The 18,782-nt window shown below is 44.6% G+C and overlaps 2 protein-coding genes and 1 long non-coding RNA gene across 4 annotated transcripts in view; 2 read left to right on the forward strand and 1 right to left on the reverse strand.

The window, feature by feature from the left end:
* The window catches only part of LOC120716344 (ribonuclease inhibitor-like), a 38,303-nt gene extending 29,894 nt beyond the window's left edge, over positions 1-8,409 (reverse strand). Inside the window, exon 1 of the mRNA XM_040003857.1 lies at positions 7,498-8,409. Coding sequence (XP_039859791.1) covers positions 7,498-8,399 — 902 coding nt within the window. The 5' untranslated portion in view covers positions 8,400-8,409. The remainder of the gene's footprint in view (positions 1-7,497) is intronic.
* LOC120716370 lies at positions 4,149-6,527 on the forward strand. Its single transcript, XR_005691876.1, has 2 exons — positions 4,149-4,676; positions 4,809-6,527. It is a non-coding gene; the product is annotated as an uncharacterized LOC120716370 (long non-coding RNA).
* Positions 8,410-14,678: 6,269 nt separating the features above from the next.
* sugct (succinyl-CoA:glutarate-CoA transferase) overlaps positions 14,679-18,782 on the forward strand; it is a 64,672-nt gene continuing 60,568 nt past the window's right edge. The window contains exons 1-7 of one of the 2 annotated variants that reach the window (XM_040003873.1): positions 14,679-14,849; positions 16,103-16,151; positions 16,233-16,306; positions 16,383-16,468; positions 16,651-16,701; positions 16,767-16,887; positions 18,597-18,688. In XM_040003873.1, the coding sequence (XP_039859807.1) occupies positions 14,726-14,849; positions 16,103-16,151; positions 16,233-16,306; positions 16,383-16,468; positions 16,651-16,701; positions 16,767-16,887; positions 18,597-18,688 (597 nt within the window). In that variant the 5' untranslated portion in view covers positions 14,679-14,725. The remainder of the gene's footprint in view (positions 14,850-16,102; positions 16,152-16,232; positions 16,307-16,382; positions 16,469-16,650; positions 16,702-16,766; positions 16,888-18,596; positions 18,689-18,782) is intronic. The other variant, XM_040003872.1, reaches the window with a different exon arrangement.

Here is an 18,782-nt window from a genome sequence, read left to right on the forward strand (position 1 = left end):
GAGGAGTTAAACTCCCACAATCCCTTCATGGTCAGGATGAATCTGCACTGCACACATCTAATCTAAGGTTTTGATGTGATGATATTTACACTCCCATCAAAGCCACTCGAATCACCAGAGTCCAAACATCAGAATACTATGATAAAAACCCAAATGAGGAAGGTCTCCACTTGAGCTGCAGCTGTGGAATATTTAAGTAATCTTGATTTCTATCAATTATTCTGTTGATTCATGGAGTGACTGGATAAGAAATACGCGTTTCTCATTAATGAGCAAACATTCAAAGGAGAAAAAAAAAAACAGGCCTTTCATGTTGGTTTCCATTCTGCAAAGTTTTTCTGTTGCTGAAAACAGACGTTATGATGGCATAGATGTTAATTAACCTTAATAATAATTAGGTGTCCTACCTAACATCCCTCAGGTTAGTGAATCAGAGTCTTACTGGCCCATCTACATTTTTATTAGGTCCTGCAGTATCTTAGCTGTTCCTAGGACTGCGCTCTTCTGGACAGAGATCTCCGCTGTTGTTCCCGGGATCTGCTGGAGCCACTCGCCTAGCTTGGGAGTCACTGCACTGGGACCACCATCACCTTCACCCTCCACATCCTCTGGAGCTCTTCTCTGAGCCCTTGGTATTTCTCGAGCTTCTCGTGTTCCTTCTTCCTGATGTTGCTGTCATTGGGAACCGCTACATCAATCACTACGGCCGTCTTCTTCTGTTTGTCCACCACCACTATGTCCGGTTGGTTAGCCACCAACATTTTGTCCGTCTGTATCTGGAAGTCCCACAGGATCTTAGCTCGGTAATTTTTATTCCCGTTGCTCATAAATATGTTTCTATTGCAGGTCTGTTTTTCCATGTTATTATATTATTATTATAAATAATTAACCCAGCCTGCCCCAGCCCCTACAGTTAGTCCTACAGTCGTATGTAAATATTAGGGCTGGGCGATATGACCCAAAATTCATATCTCGATATTTTTTACCTGGACGGTGATATAAGATATATATCTCGATATATTTTTTTAAAAGCCATAAAGTAAGAACAAAAAGAGAGTTCTTAGTCAAAGCTGTGTCCCAGATGTCACACAGGCACTTTTATTAATATAGAGCATAGATGTACATAAGATTTACTCAAAAATCAATTATGAGCATTTATTAAATAATAATGCTCCATAAATAAAAGAAAACAATGTTGTTTTTGTGCATAACAAAAAGCTCACAATTGTGCAGTCAAAATGTAAACTAAAAGACGCTGAGTATAGTAACAAAGACAGATTTCACAGCTGCTCTGTTCCCAACTTCTACTGTGTGACTGACAGCATTGAGTTTGAAATCCTCTTCGTAACCACGTAATTTCCCTCGGGATGAATAAAGTATTCTGATTCTGAACAGGTGCCATTTATAGTCCTTATACACAGTAGGGTAATATTACGTTGAAGCACAGTACGTATCACTCCGCGAAGGCTCCTCGGTAGCCGTAATGCTCTGACAATCCATCAAACCAAAGTCGTACTAAAACATTTTTGACAGATTGCTGAGCGCTGTGTACCACATAAAATCGGTTCGCGGCCATCAAGCACAAACAGAATTCATACATAAGGCGCGCTGTCAACTTTTGAGAAAATGCAAGAATTTTAGGCTGTGCAGCGCCTCTGGGCTGCATGGCGTTAGCGTGGTTAGCTCGTTAGCATGGTTAGCTAGCTAACACGTTGACGGCGTCCAGCCCCACGCATGGGGCGATGTGCAGTAACTCGTTAGCGGAGATTTGCCGTGTCCATCTTGTCGCTTCCTGCAGGTGAAGCGATGGGGGAGGAGGGGCGAGGCCGAGTAACGTTGTGTAAAGACAAAAGTGGACGAAAGACAGGCAAACTTGCGGCTCCACAAGTATAATTATAACGTAACATAGACTATATCGATATAAAGGATATTGTCACACCTTATATCTCGTATAAAAATATATCGATATTTTTTAAAAACTCGATATATCGCCCAGCCCTAGTAAATATAGCTATTAAATCTTATGTGAGTGTGTACTATGCTAGTGCTGTGAATTACAAGAAGAGAGGAAACCTAATGGTAGGGGACCAGGGGGGCAACCCACCAACCACACACAACCCCACCTTCCACAATCACACCCCACAGAGGAGGCCTTAGCCCACCACAGCCCAGCGAGGTGGAAAAGCAGCCCCAGAGGACCCACCCAGGTGGAAACCACTGGGAGTTACTATTAGGTACCAGGCAAAAGGTGCAACTGCAGTGAGGTGGGGTCATAGTAGAGGAGGTGGAACCAAGCCCACCAAAAACACGGCTGGGCCCCGTACATGCTAACTGTATAGAAGCCGGCTTGCATGGGGTATGCCAGCTCGAGCAGCTCAGGCCTCAACAAAAGCCACACGTGTTTCTCATACTGACCTCAGAGTCTGTAGTTTACAGTGAGGGCTTTCCAGATAAGCACACAGACCCTTGACATCGGATTCCTTCTGGTCATTTCCACTCAGGTGCAGCTCTACCAGATGGGAGGGGTTAGTCTTTAAAGCAGAGGTCAAAGCAGCACAGCTCACCTCTGACAGGCTGCAGCCTTTAAGTCTGAATATAAACATTAGAAACAAATAAATTTTAATTGTATTCAAAAAGTAAACTGATATAAATGTTTATTTAATAAATATCACAGCTCAAATCAGTAAACTGACCTCAGAATCCTAAGTTGACAGTTTGGACTCTTCAGTCCGGCGGACAGCTTTGCACCTGAATCCTGCAGGTTGTTAAAGCTCATGTCCAGCGCTGTCAAGTGGGAGGGGTTGGACTTCAGAGCTGAGGCCACAACTTCACAGTGAGTCTCTGAGAGTCCACAAGAACTCAGTCTGTGAACAGAAAATAAAATGTGAGTTATAAAACAGATGTGAAGCATCCAAACAGAAAACAGAGTGATGTCATAATCTGATGTTTTGGAGGAACGCTGTCTCGTTTCACTTTGTACTGTACCACTGAACATGGTTGAAATGAAAATAAAGCCACTTGACTTGAAAAATAGTATATCGAGAGCTCATCGAGAAGGAAACATCTGCATTAAAAGGACTTTATGATGCTGGAAGGTCTTTGAGACAAATAGGATTAAGGATTTAGTAAAACACGGCAGATATTCGATGATTGCGTGGGCTTCCATTTCTTCAAACTGTGTGGGCAATCTCTTCTGGACTGAAACTGAGTAGTCATGGGTTCATGCAATGAGACGATGACCCCAAGCATTCTTCAAGTCTGTACAAAGATTACCTGACCAAGAGAAAGCAATGTGAAGTATTGGAATTGATGTGATGGCCAAAGTACAGATTTGATTCCAACTGAACAGATCTGGAATTTAGTGGATTCAAAGATAGGTTACACAAAAGTTTCATCCAAAGCAAGTCTCTGGGATCAGCTAGAAACAATCTGGAACTCAACGAGAAAAGAGACGGTAAAGATGTTTGATTTCTGCCGCACCACATTTAGTAAACGTTTAACTTACATTATTATAACATAACTAAGATTCTAAGAAATCTTTATTCTTGATTCAAAAACTCAAATGTTGCAGGAAAAGCACAAACAGAATGGAAAAGTAAGATCTTGGCTCCGACTGTGAAGTCATGCATTGTGTTGCATTGTGCAGGTTAGCTGGGCATGTTGTAAGGATGGTAAAAGGGAGATACCTCCCATGCGTTCATCACACTGCAGTGCATGGTGCTCATTACCCACTCCTGGGGTCCGTTCTTCGTAACTCGCTAAGTAAGTTAGCTGGATTTGATTGTTGACGATTTCGCGTGATCTTGGATTGTTCGGTCCTCCGAAGCTCATCCAGGACTTGCTGTCATAGCAACAGATCCGTAAGCGTAAACCTGTTTGGGAGCAGGCTTACTTTATGTAAACAGGATTAGATCGCGGCCACTCAGGTATGTCCGCTTCATTTATACGAAAGCAACAGCGATATATTTCCACTGTTTTTCCATAAATAAATATTATCAATGTAACTAAAGATAATGCAGTATTTGATTCTTTCATTGATTTCATACAGATACATACAGGTCATTTCCTAAAAAAAGAGGAAATGTACTATTAATCATTCTATTTCATGTATTTGATTATTTCAGATGTAATTCATATTTTAGAGTAGTAATAGTAAACTAGAAAAATTTGCATTTCCTGCGAAAATGCTGTGTGGATGCCTTAACGCGTAAGATGTCTGCTGAAAAAAAGCTGAAAAAGTTAAAACATTGCAAAAAGTTGTATGGCGGTGAAGAAACTGAAAATTTTGCAGAAAACAGGTGAAGAAGCAGAAATTTTTTGCTGAAAAGTGGTGAAAAGCAAAATTTCTACTGAAAGGGGTAAAAACCGAGAAATTTTTGCTGAAAAGTGGTGAAAAAAACAATGTTGCCCTAAGCAGGATTCCAACCAGGCCCTTCTGGTCTGAAGGCAGACACTTGTCTGACTAAGCCAAACTCATTCTCACAAAGAAGAGGTGGAGGGACTGACAATTCTGCTAAAATGAGCAGAAGCTGCTGAGAATTGTGTTGATAAGAGCTGAAAAGGCTGAAATTTTTGCAGAAAAGAGGTCAATCAGCAGACTTTCTGCTGAAAAGAGGTAAAGAAGCAGAAAGTTGCGCTGAAAAGAGATGAATCAGCAGAATTTCTGCTCAAAGGAGGTTTTTTTTCTTAAAACAGCTGAGATTTATGCTGATAAGAGGTGAAAAGGCTGAAAATATTTGCAGCAGAGGTGAATAAGATGAATTTGGGCTGACAAGAGGTGAAAATTCTGCTCTTTCTGCTGAAAAGAGTTCAATCAGCAGAATTCTGCTGAAAAGAGCAGAAGCTGCTGAGAATTATGCTGATAAGAGGCGAAATGGTTGAAGATTTGGCAGAAAAGAGGTAAATCAGCAGAATTTCATCTCATACTCATGTTACTGAGCCAAACTGGTTCTCATATAGCTGAGAAAAGGTGAAAAAGCTGAAAATTCTTATTAAAAACAGCAGAAGAGGCTGAGAAAACGCTGAACTTTCAGCTGAAAAGAGGCAGAACAACCTGGTTTTGCTCAATTTCAGTCCACCAATCAGAGGTACTGCTTCTGTCTGCTTCATCAGGCTGTGTACTTGTATGTATTCCTGCCATGGACTGTTAACAAGAATCTGAGGTCCATATTAGAAAAGCTGCTAAAATCATTCAACTTTGCCGAAATGTAATAAATTATCAATATGAATTACAGGTCTGTGATAGTGTATCAATTTTTAGTGAAAAAAAACATGTGGGCCAAGGTGGAATTGAACCCATGAACTTTGGTCTGAAGATCCGTTTCATTACCAACTGCGCCACTGGGAAAGAGAGCGGGCGCCTGGAAAACAGGGTGATGAGCAGTCAGAATTAGATCGCGGTGAGAGGCGAAAAACGCAGTTTTTTGGAGTTACAAAACGTCGTGTAACTCAAAAACTAGGTGGGATAGAATCATAATTCTTGTACTGGGTGAATCAGCAGAGTTTGGTGAACTTTGACTGTGATTTTCATAGCTCTTTGTAACTTCGTCGATATGATATGACGAGAGAAGAAACGGCTTCATTTTCGGAGTTTGAAAACTGAGAGGAGGACAGATTTCCTACCCTCAAACAAGTCTAACTCATCTCAGAACGGTAATAGGTGAGAAAATAATTCTTGAATTGTGAGGGTCAGGAGAGTCTGAAGATATACGGGGACAAGCCTCATGTCTTAACTTCACTTCGTTAAGGAGATATGACGATTTGAAAATGCCTTCAGTTTCAGTATTTCAGCTCTGAGTTTCACAACATCCCCATAGACTTTGAATGGGGAGTTTTTAGACCTTGTGTCACTTCGAGGCAAATTGTGAAAAAACCGTAACTCGCACAATAATTATAGTGACACTGTCTTAAAGCCAGCAAAAATACCTACGTTTTGATGTATAATTTGTGGGGCTTGAGTGGAAATTGAACGAGTAGCAAGAAGTTGTTCAGACATGAAGAGAAAATTCAGAACGCACCAGTACTCACTGTGAGTTAATTGCATAGCAACCATAGCAATGCATGTATTTTCTGAAAAATCACAAAACTGCAACTGAAAACTTAAAGAGGCATTAAATGAAAACGGTAACAGATATGAAAAAGCTGAATCACACAGGAATAGCCCAATCATTTGAGAACGTTTTAAAGTTTGAATGGAGTTTCTAGGTGAAAGTATGAGGAAGTAGTTAAGTTTCAAAGACAAGCAAGTTTTAGCAGAATTGTGGAAGTTTTCCATTCATTTCAATGGGACAAAAAAAAAAAAAAGGAAAAAAGTGTAATATTTTAAAATGTATAATAGCAATAAACACCAAAAGATATAGCTGGAATTAGCAGAAAGAGCAGAACAGTTTAGAGTTTGAACTGAGAAAATCGGCTGAAAACTGAGGGAGTAGTTAAGTGCCGAAAAACGCGGAGCAACTATAAGAATAAAGTTTAAAGAGAAACAGGAACTCAATTGTGTGGATGCCCTGTGAGGGCATCCACACAATTACTTCGCGTAATCAAGATGAGAGACCACGGCTATAAAAGCAAAGGTGGATTTGGGAAGCCTGTCGCAGCCATGTCCTGTCCGTATACGCGAGCAGCCCATTGCGGAAGGTGCAAGATTGATGAGGAGAGTTTTCAGAATTCAGCGTATATTGCGGGATAGACAGGATCCTTTAGCTCAGCGCGACAGTGTGCTCATAGAGAGATATCGATTTTCCCGTGAGGGTATTATTTACTTAACCAACTTGTTGACGAGGGGTGCATTGTGGCAATAGTGGCATTGTAAAGCGCTTTGGGTGCCTTGAAAAGCGCTATATAAATCCAATCCATTATTATTATTATTATTATTATTAAATTACTTATGACTTTAATTTGTCAGCAACTTTCTGCCAGCCCTCTCTCCTTGCTTTTGCAGCCTTTGCAGTGTTCCCTTGCATTTTAATTAAACTCTGAAACTCCTGAAATCCCTCAATCAAGCGTTCTTGCTCTGCTGCCGAAAAATACTGAGCGCGCCCCTTCGACATTTTCGCCGACCAATCAAAGGGTTGCCGATCAATGTTTCTACTATCGATGCGTAGCCCCTTTTAAGCCACCCAGTGATCTCACAATACTTCATCCAGCTGTACTAATCGTCAACAACAGGTGTGTTCGGAGAACCGGAATAGCGAGCTCAAAGTTAGCGCGATGATTTGATCTTGGATGTGTCATTTGATCTTGGATGTAGTAAGCGAGGTACGAAGAACGGACCCCTGGCTGAATTACATCATGTTGCCATCACAGAACAGAATTATCACATCAGGTGTAAGACAAAAATATCTAACTTCTGCTGCACAATTTCAAATTCTCTCTAAGTGACACTTCGCCATGTTGGTGCAGAGCCCACAATATGGTGGGAGAGGGAATACAGTCTGCAAATATACTGGGTGTGTTTCTACACTGATTAAGGATGTTAATGAGCACATCTGGACTCACCGAGCCTTTCTGCAGTTCCTCACAGCTGGAATCAGTCTCAGTCGTCCGTCCTCTGATGTGTTGTACTTCTGCAGGTCAAACTCATCCAGAACCTCCTCTGACATCTGCAGCATGAAGGCCAGAGCTGAGCAGTGGATCTCAGAGAGTCTCTCTGATCTGTTCTCTGACTTCAGGAACTCTTGGATCTCCTGATGTACTGAGAGGTCGTTCATCTCCATCAGACAGTGGAAGATGTTGATGCTTCGGTCAGGAGAGATTTTATCACTGTTCATCTTCTTCAGACTCTTAATGACTCTCTGGATGGTTCCTGGACTGCTCTCTGTCTGACCCAGCAGACCTCCTAAGAGTCTCTGGTTGGACTCCAGACAGAGGCCATGAAGGAAGCGGACAAACAGGTCCAGGTGGCCGGTTTTACTTCTCAGTGATTCTCTCATGGTTTCTGAAAGGAGCTCAATAAGTGATGGGATATTATGCCAGATATCCAGAAAATCCCTCAGCACCTTTGTCTTCCTGCTGGTGAAACAGTGGAACATGTAGACAGCAGCCAGAAACTCCTGAATGCTCAGATGAACAAAGCAGTAGACTGGTTTCTGGAAGATCACACACTCTCTTTTGAAGATCTCTGTACAAACTCCTGAGTACACCGAGGCCTCCGTGACATCAAGACCACACTGCTCCAGGTCTTCTTGGTAGAACATGATGTTTCCTTTCTCCAGATGTTCAAACGCCAGCCTCCCCAGCTTCAGAAGAACTTCCCTGTCAGCCTCCGTCAGCTCCTGTGGACTCGTCTCATGTCCCTCGTGGTACTTGGTCTTCTTCCTCTTTGTCTGAACCAGCAGGAAGTGTGAGTACATGTCAGTCAGGGTCTTGGGCAGCTCTCCTCTCTGCTCTGTAGTCAACATGTGCTCCAGAACTGTAGCAGTGATCCAGCAGAAGACTGGGATACTACACATGATGTGGAGGCTCCTGGATGTCTTCATGTGGGAGATGATTCTGCTGGACAGCTCTTCATCACTGAATCTCCTCCTGAAGTACTCCTCCTTCTGGGCGTCAGTGAAGCCTCGTACTTCTGTTAGCCTGTCAACACATGTAGGAGGGATCTGATTGGCTGCTGCAGGTCGGGAAGTTATCCAGACGAGAGCCGAGGGAAGCAGATTCCCCTGGATGAGGTTTGTCAGCAGCTGGCTGACTGATGACTTCTGTGTGACATCAGACAGCAGCTTCCTGTTGGTGAAATCCAATGAAAGTCTGCTTTCATCCAGGCCGTCAAAGATGAACAAAAGCTGAGAGACAGCCAGCTTCTCTGCTGTGACCTTCTGTAATGTTGGATGGAGCAAACATGGAGCAGCTCCAAAAGACTGTACTGCTCATCTCTGATCAGGTTCAGCTCCCTGAATGAAAGCAGAACCACCACACTGACATGTTGGTTCTCCAAGCCCTCTGCCCAGTCCAGAGTGAACTTCTGCACTGAGAAGGTTTTTCCAACACCAGCCACGCCGTTGGTCAGAACCACTCTGATGGGTCTCTGTTGGTCAGGTAAGGCTTTAAAGATGTCCTGGCACCTGATTGGAGCGTCATGGAGGGCGCCCATCTTGGAAGCTGTCTCCAGCTGCCTCACCTCATGTTGGCTATGAACCTCTTCACTCTGTCCCTCTGTGATGTAGAGCTCAGTGTAGATGGTGTTGAGGAGGGTTCTACTTCCTGTTTCATCACTTCCTTCAGTCACACGTTCACATCTCCTCCTCAGACTGATCTTATGTTCATCTAAAACCTCCTGCAGACCAACATCTGCTGAAAGAAAGAAAAACAGAAAGAAAACTCTTCAATGTCTGAACAACAAGAAGAAGTCCAGTTTTCAGAAATGAGTCCATCAGCAGAGAGATGTTCAGTCTTACTTTGTACACAGCTGCTCTGACTGGCTGTCTGCAGTCCAGCTCTGGTTCTGGATCTTTTTCCACACTGGGGACAAGACGAGTCTCCTGATGAAGCAGACTGGTCCCAGTATGAGGAGAAGCACTGTCTGCAGAACCAGTGTCCACAGCTGGTAGAGACTGGATCCTTCAGGATGTTCTGACACAAAGCACAGCAGGACAGCTGCTCCTCCTCACAGACACCGCTCCTCTTCCTCTTCCTCCCTCTGTGAACACATTTCTTTATCACTAAAATCATCGACTGTCAGTGACAAACATGCAGATTTGATGACACTGTGCAGAAGCTCTGATGGTCACAGAGAAAAGTCAAAGTGGAGAAACTTGTGTTTGAAAAAGTGTTTTGTCTCAGGTAAACCAGGGCCATCACAGGTGACCCTGCACACCAGCTGACTGACCTGGTCAGTGTCTCAGGTCAATCAGGTCTCACACCTCCAGACTCACTCCCTGCCCACCCACCAATATGCGCCATGGGCCAAGTGACCCTCATCACTCAGGCTCTATTCAGACCTTTCACTCCTCCAAGCACGCTGGAATCTGTTCTCTAACTTGTGCCTTTCTGTTGTCTGGTTTTATTCTCCCCTCACACACAGACAGTTTAAAGGTTGCACTCACGGATCGTCGTGTAAATGATTCACTGAACAAGACGGACTCCATCAGTCCATGCTACAGCAGAAACTGCTTCTTACTTTGAGGGTTCAGGATCACTGCTGAAACATGGAGGTTCTTCATGAGACCAGCGACTCCTCACGGACAGATAGCATGTTACTGGAGACTGTGACCTCTGACCTCTGCAAACACACACACACACGTTTTCATTTGTATCGCTCTAACAACAGTCAAACGACCTCCTGCAGTAAAGTGAAAATAATAAAAACCTGATCTGCACTGTTTGTCCACACGAGTATTTTCCTACTGTTCTGCAGACGCTACACAAGGAGGCCTCCCGATTTTCCCAGTCACAGCAAACACCACACACTCAGGCTTCACCTGAGGACCTTACCTGATTCTGTTTCCTGCAGCTGGTGAGTGAATACATATGAATACATACTGTTCGCCTGATGTGTGTCTGGTTTGGTGACATGTGTAAGTGTGCCTGACATTTCAAAGTAAAAGTATTTAGTAGTCAGTGTGAACAAACAGCTACACTAACAGGATCCATGTGACGTCACAGGTGAGTGTATCAGCTGTTACAGTCGTCATTACCCAGCGCACTCTTACTTTGGAGGCTCAGGGTCACTGTTGAAATATGGAGGCTCTTCTTGGGACCACCTGCTCCCCTCTGCTCCCTCCTCCTCTTCCTCCATCACCGTCTTCACTCTGAGAGGAGAGAGTAAAGTGATCCCAGGCTATCAGCTCTGCACCCACGGGTGTTGTGCCTGACTCTTCCCTCCACGGCCCACGGGATGATAATTATGTTGTAACAATGCGCGTAATTAAATTTCGCGCGTGTAGACCTTGACAGCCGCGCGCACAAAGAAGCCCTCGTGCAATGTCTGCTTTGCTTTCCAGGCGCTGCTGCAGCGTCGCGCTCTCTGCTCGGAGAGAAATCCCGCTCGTGTAAATAAAGTTGGCAGTTTGGAGGCGGACCCCCGTAGTCCTAATGTGATTGGTCACTTTGATGGACACTTCAGGTTCCTGCGTTAAACCGAGTTACACTGTTTTCAACTGCATTTATTTTAAACGTGAAAAATAAAGTTCGCTGAATGAATTATTGACAGTGACTGTTTGCTGTGCGGTGACCGCTGTCATTGGATTACTTCATGTTAATGATTCTACTGAAGCGTCTGCACTGACGTGCGCGCGGCTGCCGAGTTCTGCGCGCGCCAAACTTAGTTGCGCACGTGAACTGATTTGCTCTGATTATTTTCTTGCTCGCGCATTTGTCATGACATATCAATCAAGTAGATAGTCTTACAGGAGGTCAGTTTGGGGTCACCATCCAGCCTCTGCGTCGGATCCACGTCCTCCTGATGAGTTCGGGGTCTGAACTGACCGCCAACAGGTCACGTGATCCGGCTTCCTCTTCTTCTTCTTTGGAATAAGGTCTATTATCGAGATGTGGGCGTGCTACTGCACCCCACCGGTAAACAGAATAAATGCTGACAGTAACGGAGACACCAATCTAAACGTTTCCATCCCGACGAGGACGCAGATCCGGCTAAAGTGGTTTTATTTATGTTTGTTTCTTGTCTCATTAATCGAAGGTTCATCTGAGAGACAAACTGATGTTTAGCTCTGTGAGATGAAACAGAAGCTTAGGGGCCATTTATTAATTAAAGTTTTTTATTATTTTGAACAATTAAGAAAACCATAACATAACAACCCAAAACAACAAAAAAACCACACTCAGTGAAGAAAAATAAATAAATATATAAAGATAATATAAATTAAATAGACAAGCTGGAGGAGGTGGCTGGGGAGAGGGAGGTCTGGACCTCTTTGCTTAGGCTGCTACCCCCGCGACCCGACCTCGGATAAGCGGATGAAGAAGATGGAGATAAATTAAATAAATAAATAAATAGATAAACTGTTGCACACACAGTTAATTCTTAATTCATACTGTATCTCACATTGTCTTCATGTTGTAGGCCCAACAAAAAAACTGTCCCATTGTTCTGTTAGAGTCTCTGTCTTACTGCTCAGTCTTCCCAGCATTTTCTCACATGCAGCATTTTCAGTCATTTTCCACTTTTTTAGGGTTGGAGTCCGAGGGTCTTTCCAAAGTGCTAAAATGAGACGAGCACATGTCACAATCCCAGTGCTTAACACTCTAAAGCCTGCTTTGTCTAACTTTGGCACCTCACCTCTGTCCCCCAATAGGCACAGTCTTGGTGATCTAGGTAATTTAACCCTCCATATATTTTAAAACATTTTCCCATATTGGGAAGACCAATGGACATTCCCATAAAGCATGTACTAACGTACCTTTTCCTTCTTGCCACTTCCAGCACAGGTCATCTTTACTGGTTCCCATTTTATAAAGTGTCGTTGGTGTGTAATAGTACCTGTTGAGAATTTTATATTGGACACATTTACCTCTAGCTTCCCTAATGTAGAACCCATTTTCAGAGATAATTGAATCCCATGTTCCCTCATCGATGGAACAATCCAGATCTTTTTCCCAAGCCCTTTTAAGACTTACATCTGTTGTTTTTAACCCAATGACATAAATGATACCATTTTGATGCCTTTGCAGTTAAGGGTGGAAGTACAAAAAAATTCTCTGACATTTTTCTCCTGAGACTATTTTATTTTATCTTTCAGACAGTCTCTCATTTGTAAATATCGCCAAAAATGGCCGGGTCCTTCCAAATTAAACTTTACTGTCAAATCATTGAAGGACATAAACATGTTATCTTCATATAAATCACTTATTAATGTTATGCCTTTTTGTGCCACTGTGGCCAATAAATTGTTTGTTTACCTATTTTTATTTTGGGGTTGAGCCACAGTGGTGCATATTTTTGAAAGTATGGGGAGAGATTACAGCTCTTGCGAACCTCTTGCCACACCATTTTTGAAAACTTTAAAATAGGGTTGTCTACTCTATTCCCTTTATTGTCCGGTTTTTGAGCCAACACCTCAATGGGAGTGAATGGAAAGACCAGTTCACGTTCCATTAGAACCCAGTCTAGGTCCGAATTTATTGCTGCCCAGTGTTTACACAGCTTGAACATCTCAAATGAGATGCTGTAATGTTTTATGTAGGGATAAACCTCCTTTTTGTCTCGGTTGGTACAGTCGACCAGGATTAATCCGCGGTCTACCACCATCCCAAAGAAAGTGTTTTATCATATTATCATATCTTGAGAAAAATTGAGGTGAAATACAAATTGGTATCATTCCAATGAAATAATTGATCAGAGGAGCTACTGCCATCTTTATCGTATTTACTTTGCCCCATAATGTCAAGTTCAGCTTGCTCCATTTCTCCAAATTAGTTTTAATCCTAGTTAGTAGTTTTCCTACATTATCATTCATAATCTCATCGACATTCGGATTAAGTGTTATTCCTAAGTATTCTATCCATTTTTCTAACACATTGAAATTGAAAGCTGATAATTTCCATTCTCATAGAAATTTGTTTTAAGCCTGAACAATGCATACTCTGCTTTCTTATTATAAATTTCATGAAGATTAAACTTCAATTGGCATATTTTTCTGAAGTTATTCTCTACATATCTGCCGATTATTTTTCCAAATGACTTATCTGTTTTACCAAAGTCCGTATTTTTTGTTTACTTTCTTTTGCCTTCTTTGAACTATATCCCAGACATTTGCCTCTAATAAAGGCCTTTAGGGTGTCCCATACAGTAGCCAATCTTTCTGTGGTCCCAATATTTACATCCCAAAAAAAGTTAATATCATCTTTTAATGCTGCCACGAATTGTTCATCCCGTAAAAGACTTGGGTTTAGTTTCCACCTGCCCCGATTATATTTCTCAACCTGTAAGTCTATATTTAGTTCTACTGGGGCATGATCTGATAATATGATCATACCTATATCACAGTTACCAGATCAGCGCTCAAACTAGATATTTAAAAATAATCAATTCGGGAATAACTTTTATGAGAATGTGAGTAAAACTTATATTCCCTTTCTAAAGGAAGTACTAGTCTCCAGATATCAACCAACCCGGCTTCCTCTTTAAAGATAGCTGCTGCAGATTTATTTTTTGTACTAGGGCCTAGATTTGCACCACTCCTATCCAAATACTGATCCGGAACCTGATTAAAATCTCCTCCCAGCACAATCTGGCCCTCAAAATCAGCTAATATCTTAATTATTTTGGCAACAAAGTTGGGGTCTTCCCTATTTGGGGCATATATGTTACATAGTATTACTTTCGCACCATTTATAAGTACTTGGAGACATATTACTCGTCCTTCAGTATCTTTAAACTCTCGCAATGGTACAAAGTTGATTTTCTTATTAATAAGTATTATAGCTCCACGGCTTTTCCTAGATACAGAGTTATGAAACACCTTCCCAACCCAATCTCGTTTCATTTTCAGGGCTTCTGTTCCATTTTCAAAATGCGTTTCTTGTAAAAATGCTATATCTGCACTACGGGACTTAAGATAGCTTAGGACTTTTTTTCCTTTTAATTGGTGTACTACAACCATTAATATTCCACGTCACAATATTAGGGGCCTTTCAAAGCCAAACATCCACAAACGGCTCTGAAACGAGTCCTAACAGCCGACATACATAAGACTGCGTCTGGGCTGAGTTTTACTTTGAAAGGTTCAGGCCGGAAGCATCGTTCGTGTAGCTTGATGCTAACAGGTGGACGATGTCGGCGTGTGTCGGGGTGCTGAAGCGCCGTCTCGGGGCTCGCTCTCCGGCTGGGTTCGCGTCGCCGCTGCAGCCGCTGAGATGCCCGGGGGGCGGGCGGTGGGAGTCCAGCACGCGGACAGGTACGGCCCTGCTGCTAAAGCTAGCCGGCTAATATTAGCCGAACAGTCCCCTTAGCCGGTGACAGGACCGATCGGCTCATCGGTAACAAACAGCTGCTCACATGATCAAACCTTGCAGGCGTGCACACAGGTAAATGAGCCTGCATGTTCCGAAGCGTGTTACACTGAAAGGACTTCTGAACTTTGACCTGCTGTTGGTCAAAGTCTGCTCAGGTGTGTGAAGCTGTCGCAGAGCAGCTCCACTTCCGCTGAGTCCAACAAACAGACCTCCCAGTCAGCGGGCTGGAAAAGCGGGAACGTTGGAATAATAAACACACAGAACGTTTTAAACGATCCAAATATAATTAGGGTGTGTAATCATTTACAATAACGTAATTATGCTTTTATAACACTAACCAGCCACTTTATTAGGTACACTTTAGGTGCACACTAATCAGCCTATCGCAAGGCAGCATTTCGGTGCATCATGATGAAGAGCAGATTTAGGGAACTTTGAGTGATTCAGGAACTGCTGCTCAGCTGAGATCTCCACACAGACATCCCTGAGCTCACATCCAGCAAGCAGCAGGTCTGGCAGGAAGTGACCTGCTGAGGTCAGAGGAGTGTCACTCCTGTGAGTACGAACAGGAAGCTGAGGCTGCAGCTCACACAGACTCACAAACAGACAGCAGAAGATGGAGAAAGGTTTCCTGCTGTGCTCGGCTCAGAGTTTAAAGCCTGGATCCGTCCTGCCTGTGTCAGTGCTCAGCCTGCTGCTGCTGCTGTGATGCTGTGGAGGTCTGTCAGCACCACCTGAGCGTCAGTGCTGCTGCTGACCTCAGCTTTGGGATGTGGAGGATAATGATGTCATGGTGATGTCATGGTGATGTCATGTTAACGTGGACTAAAATCTAAGGAATGCTTTCACCCTGTTGCATCTGTGACATGAGGAATTAAAGCAGCTCTGAACACGAACCAGAGAAGATGTGCAGGATGCAGAGGGGTCTGCTCCTCCTGCTTTATACTTCTGCTGCTGGGTCTGAGAACCCAGCTGCTGTCAGGCTGATCTGTGCTTTCACTTCACACTCAGAGTGAGTCCGGCCCACAGGTGTGCCGCTCCTCCGGCCCGCAGGTGTGCCGCCTCTGGCCCACAGATATTTAACAAAGCTCAAACAGAGTTTCAGCTGTTCTCATCTGAAGCAGGAACACTGTCTACCTGTCAGGAACACCAAAGCTGACTCTCCTCCTCTTTGGGATTCTCATCTGAATTTCAGGTGAAACCCTTCGGCCACTAGAGGGCGTCAGAGTCCTGGACCTGACCAGGTGAGTGTGAGCGCTGCAGTAACACTCTGAGTTGTTGGCAGTGTGGAGGCTCAGCACTAACGTGGATGTTCATGTTTGCAGAGTTCTGGCCGGGCCCTTCGCCTCCATGATCCTCGGAGACCTCGGAGCCCAGGTCATCAAAGTGGAGAGACCAGGTGAGCGCTGGGCCTCATTCCTGCCCCGCTGTGAGCAAAGCATTGTGGGATAGTGTTTGTGCGTTTTGTCAAACAGGTGCGGGTGACGACACCAGAGCCTGGGGTCCTCCGTTTGTGGCGTCAGAGAGCGCCTACTTCCTCAGCGTGAACCGGAACAAGAAGGTTGGTGTGTGAGCGCCGAGTCGGCACAAACACATTCATTAGAAACAGTTTAAGCATCAGCAGGACTCTGACAGGGTTCAGCTGTAAACAGAGCAAACATGTCAAACGTCAGCCTCCCTCGCTCACCTGACGCCGATGCTTCATCCGTGTTTGGGATAATTTGGGATGAACTGTGATTTCAGAGCATCGCCGTGGACCTGAAACATCCCAGAGGAGCACAGATCGTCCAGCAGGTACGACACAGTGACCAGGTCTCTGTTTCTGCCTCAGCCTGTTCCACTCTCTGGTTGTGTGTCAGCTCGCAGGAGTGTGTGACGTGCTGCTGGAAAACTACGTGCCGGGGAAACTCCGTCAGATGGGTTTGGGATACGAGCAGCTGAGCGGACTCAACCCTCGGCTCGTCTACTGCTCCATAACAGGTAACAGTTTTTAACAGGCTTACATGTGTTTCAGGCCCCACCCCCGTGTTTCCAGGTGTGTCTGAGGCACCTTTAAAGGAGTGGAAAAATGGAGCTGATAGGCTCCACCCACTCAAGTCACATGATTCAAGGACTGTGGAACGTCCAGTATTGATGGATTTAGGAGCTGTGGAAACACACCTCCACCTCCTGCAGTTCTCCCTCTGAGCCACTAGATGGGGTCAGACTCCACAGTATGAACAGACTTCCTGCCGGAGCGCTCTGCTTCCTGTCTGCAGGCTGTGATGTTACAGCACAGGAGAGGTGGAGGTGTGCTCTGCAGAGAAGAGAAGCAAGACAGAGCAGAGGTGGTGAAGGTGGAGGAGTTTAAATACCTGCGGTCAACCAGCCACAGAGAGCAGGCAGGGTGGAGACGAGTGTGACAGAAGGACAGCTCAGAGTCAGAGAGGTGGAGGTAGTCTGAGCACGTGCAGAGGGGGGAGGGTGGAGCTGCTCAGAGGAAGTTCATGGATGTCTGCAAACAGAAATCTGTGTGTCACTCTTCCACAGGGTGACTCTTCCTCTCCACACGAGCACTAATAAGGTTCACTCCACTCCTCGGGTGGAGTAAAGAGCTGTGACCCTGCAGGGTGGAGCGAGGATTTGGGCAGAGTGCCGTTAAAACCCGTCCGTCAGGAGAGCTGATGGAAAATGTGTTGAGAATAAACGAGCGCCATAAACGATGAAAGAGTTTCATTCTCTCTGCTCCGCCTCCTTTCTTCTGTTTTCTTTCCATTTCCTGTTTGTGTCCTTTGCCCTCATTCCTCTCCGTGTCGCTCTCACTGCTCCAGCCCCTCCCGTCCTTTATTGAGGAGAAATGAACTACATTACCCAGGAGGCCTCATTAAGCTGCAGCAGCTGGATGCAGTGGGCAGATTTACGGCCTGGTTTCATCCTGAGCTTTCGGAGCGACGTCCTGGACGTTTGTCCCGCAGAGCAAAGAGCAGCAGCAGGTTTAAGTTCTGGTGTCACTTCCACAGGAAGAACCGGTCCACAGAGTGTGGATCTTCCATGTGTTCATCAGCTCGTTGACATTTAAACAGGCGCTTCACAAAACATGGACATAAAACCTGCATGTTCTTTAATGTCCAGCAGGGGGCGACTCGTAAAGCAAAGCCTGACTGTACAGACGTTTATGGGGAACAGAGTTTACTGCTCAGCTGATCTGAGGTCAGCAGACACTCCTGATGAGTTCACGGTCTGAGTCGCTGGTTTCAGGTGTGATCGAATGAAAAGCTCGACCCCACCAGAGACGACAAGGACAGATGTTTAGATGTGCACGTACGACGTGCACGGAGCCGCGCACTGACATCGTTCTCCTGCAGATGTTCGCTCAGCGAGCCTCGGAGGTCACGGCTGTTTCTCAGGCTGTCTGTGGCTGCTTATCATTTTCAAAGCCTTTGTGGGATTTTTCTTTGTTTCCTGATATAAAGCGAGCTTTGAGCTCGGACTGTTTAGGAAATCCGTCTTGTTGTTTAGTCACCGCTGCAGACTCAACATCAGCTGGAATGTGGTTTTCCTGTAAGAGGAGACGCCGAGAGGCCGATGGTTTGATTCCCTGCTGTGTTTTCACTCAGGTCAGAGAGAAACCAGACCACTGGCACCGTGGCAGTAATGTGTGTGTGTGTGTGTGTGTGTGTGTGTGTGTGTGTGTGTGTGTGTGCGCTCAGGCTACGGACAGACCGGTCCTCACGCTCAGAGTCCAGGGTACGACTCCATCGCCTCGGCAGTGTCAGGGATGATGCACGTCACCGGGCCCGAGGTCAGACTCAGACCGCACATGCTCAGTAACGTCCTGATCCTGCTGAGCATGAACAGGTTTCCATGTCTTTACAAATGAAACACTTGTGATGTTA

This window comes from Simochromis diagramma, unplaced genomic scaffold (genome assembly GCF_900408965.1).
Source record: "Simochromis diagramma unplaced genomic scaffold, fSimDia1.1 OVJJ01000367.1, whole genome shotgun sequence".
Lineage (NCBI taxonomy): Eukaryota > Metazoa > Chordata > Actinopteri > Cichliformes > Cichlidae > Simochromis > Simochromis diagramma.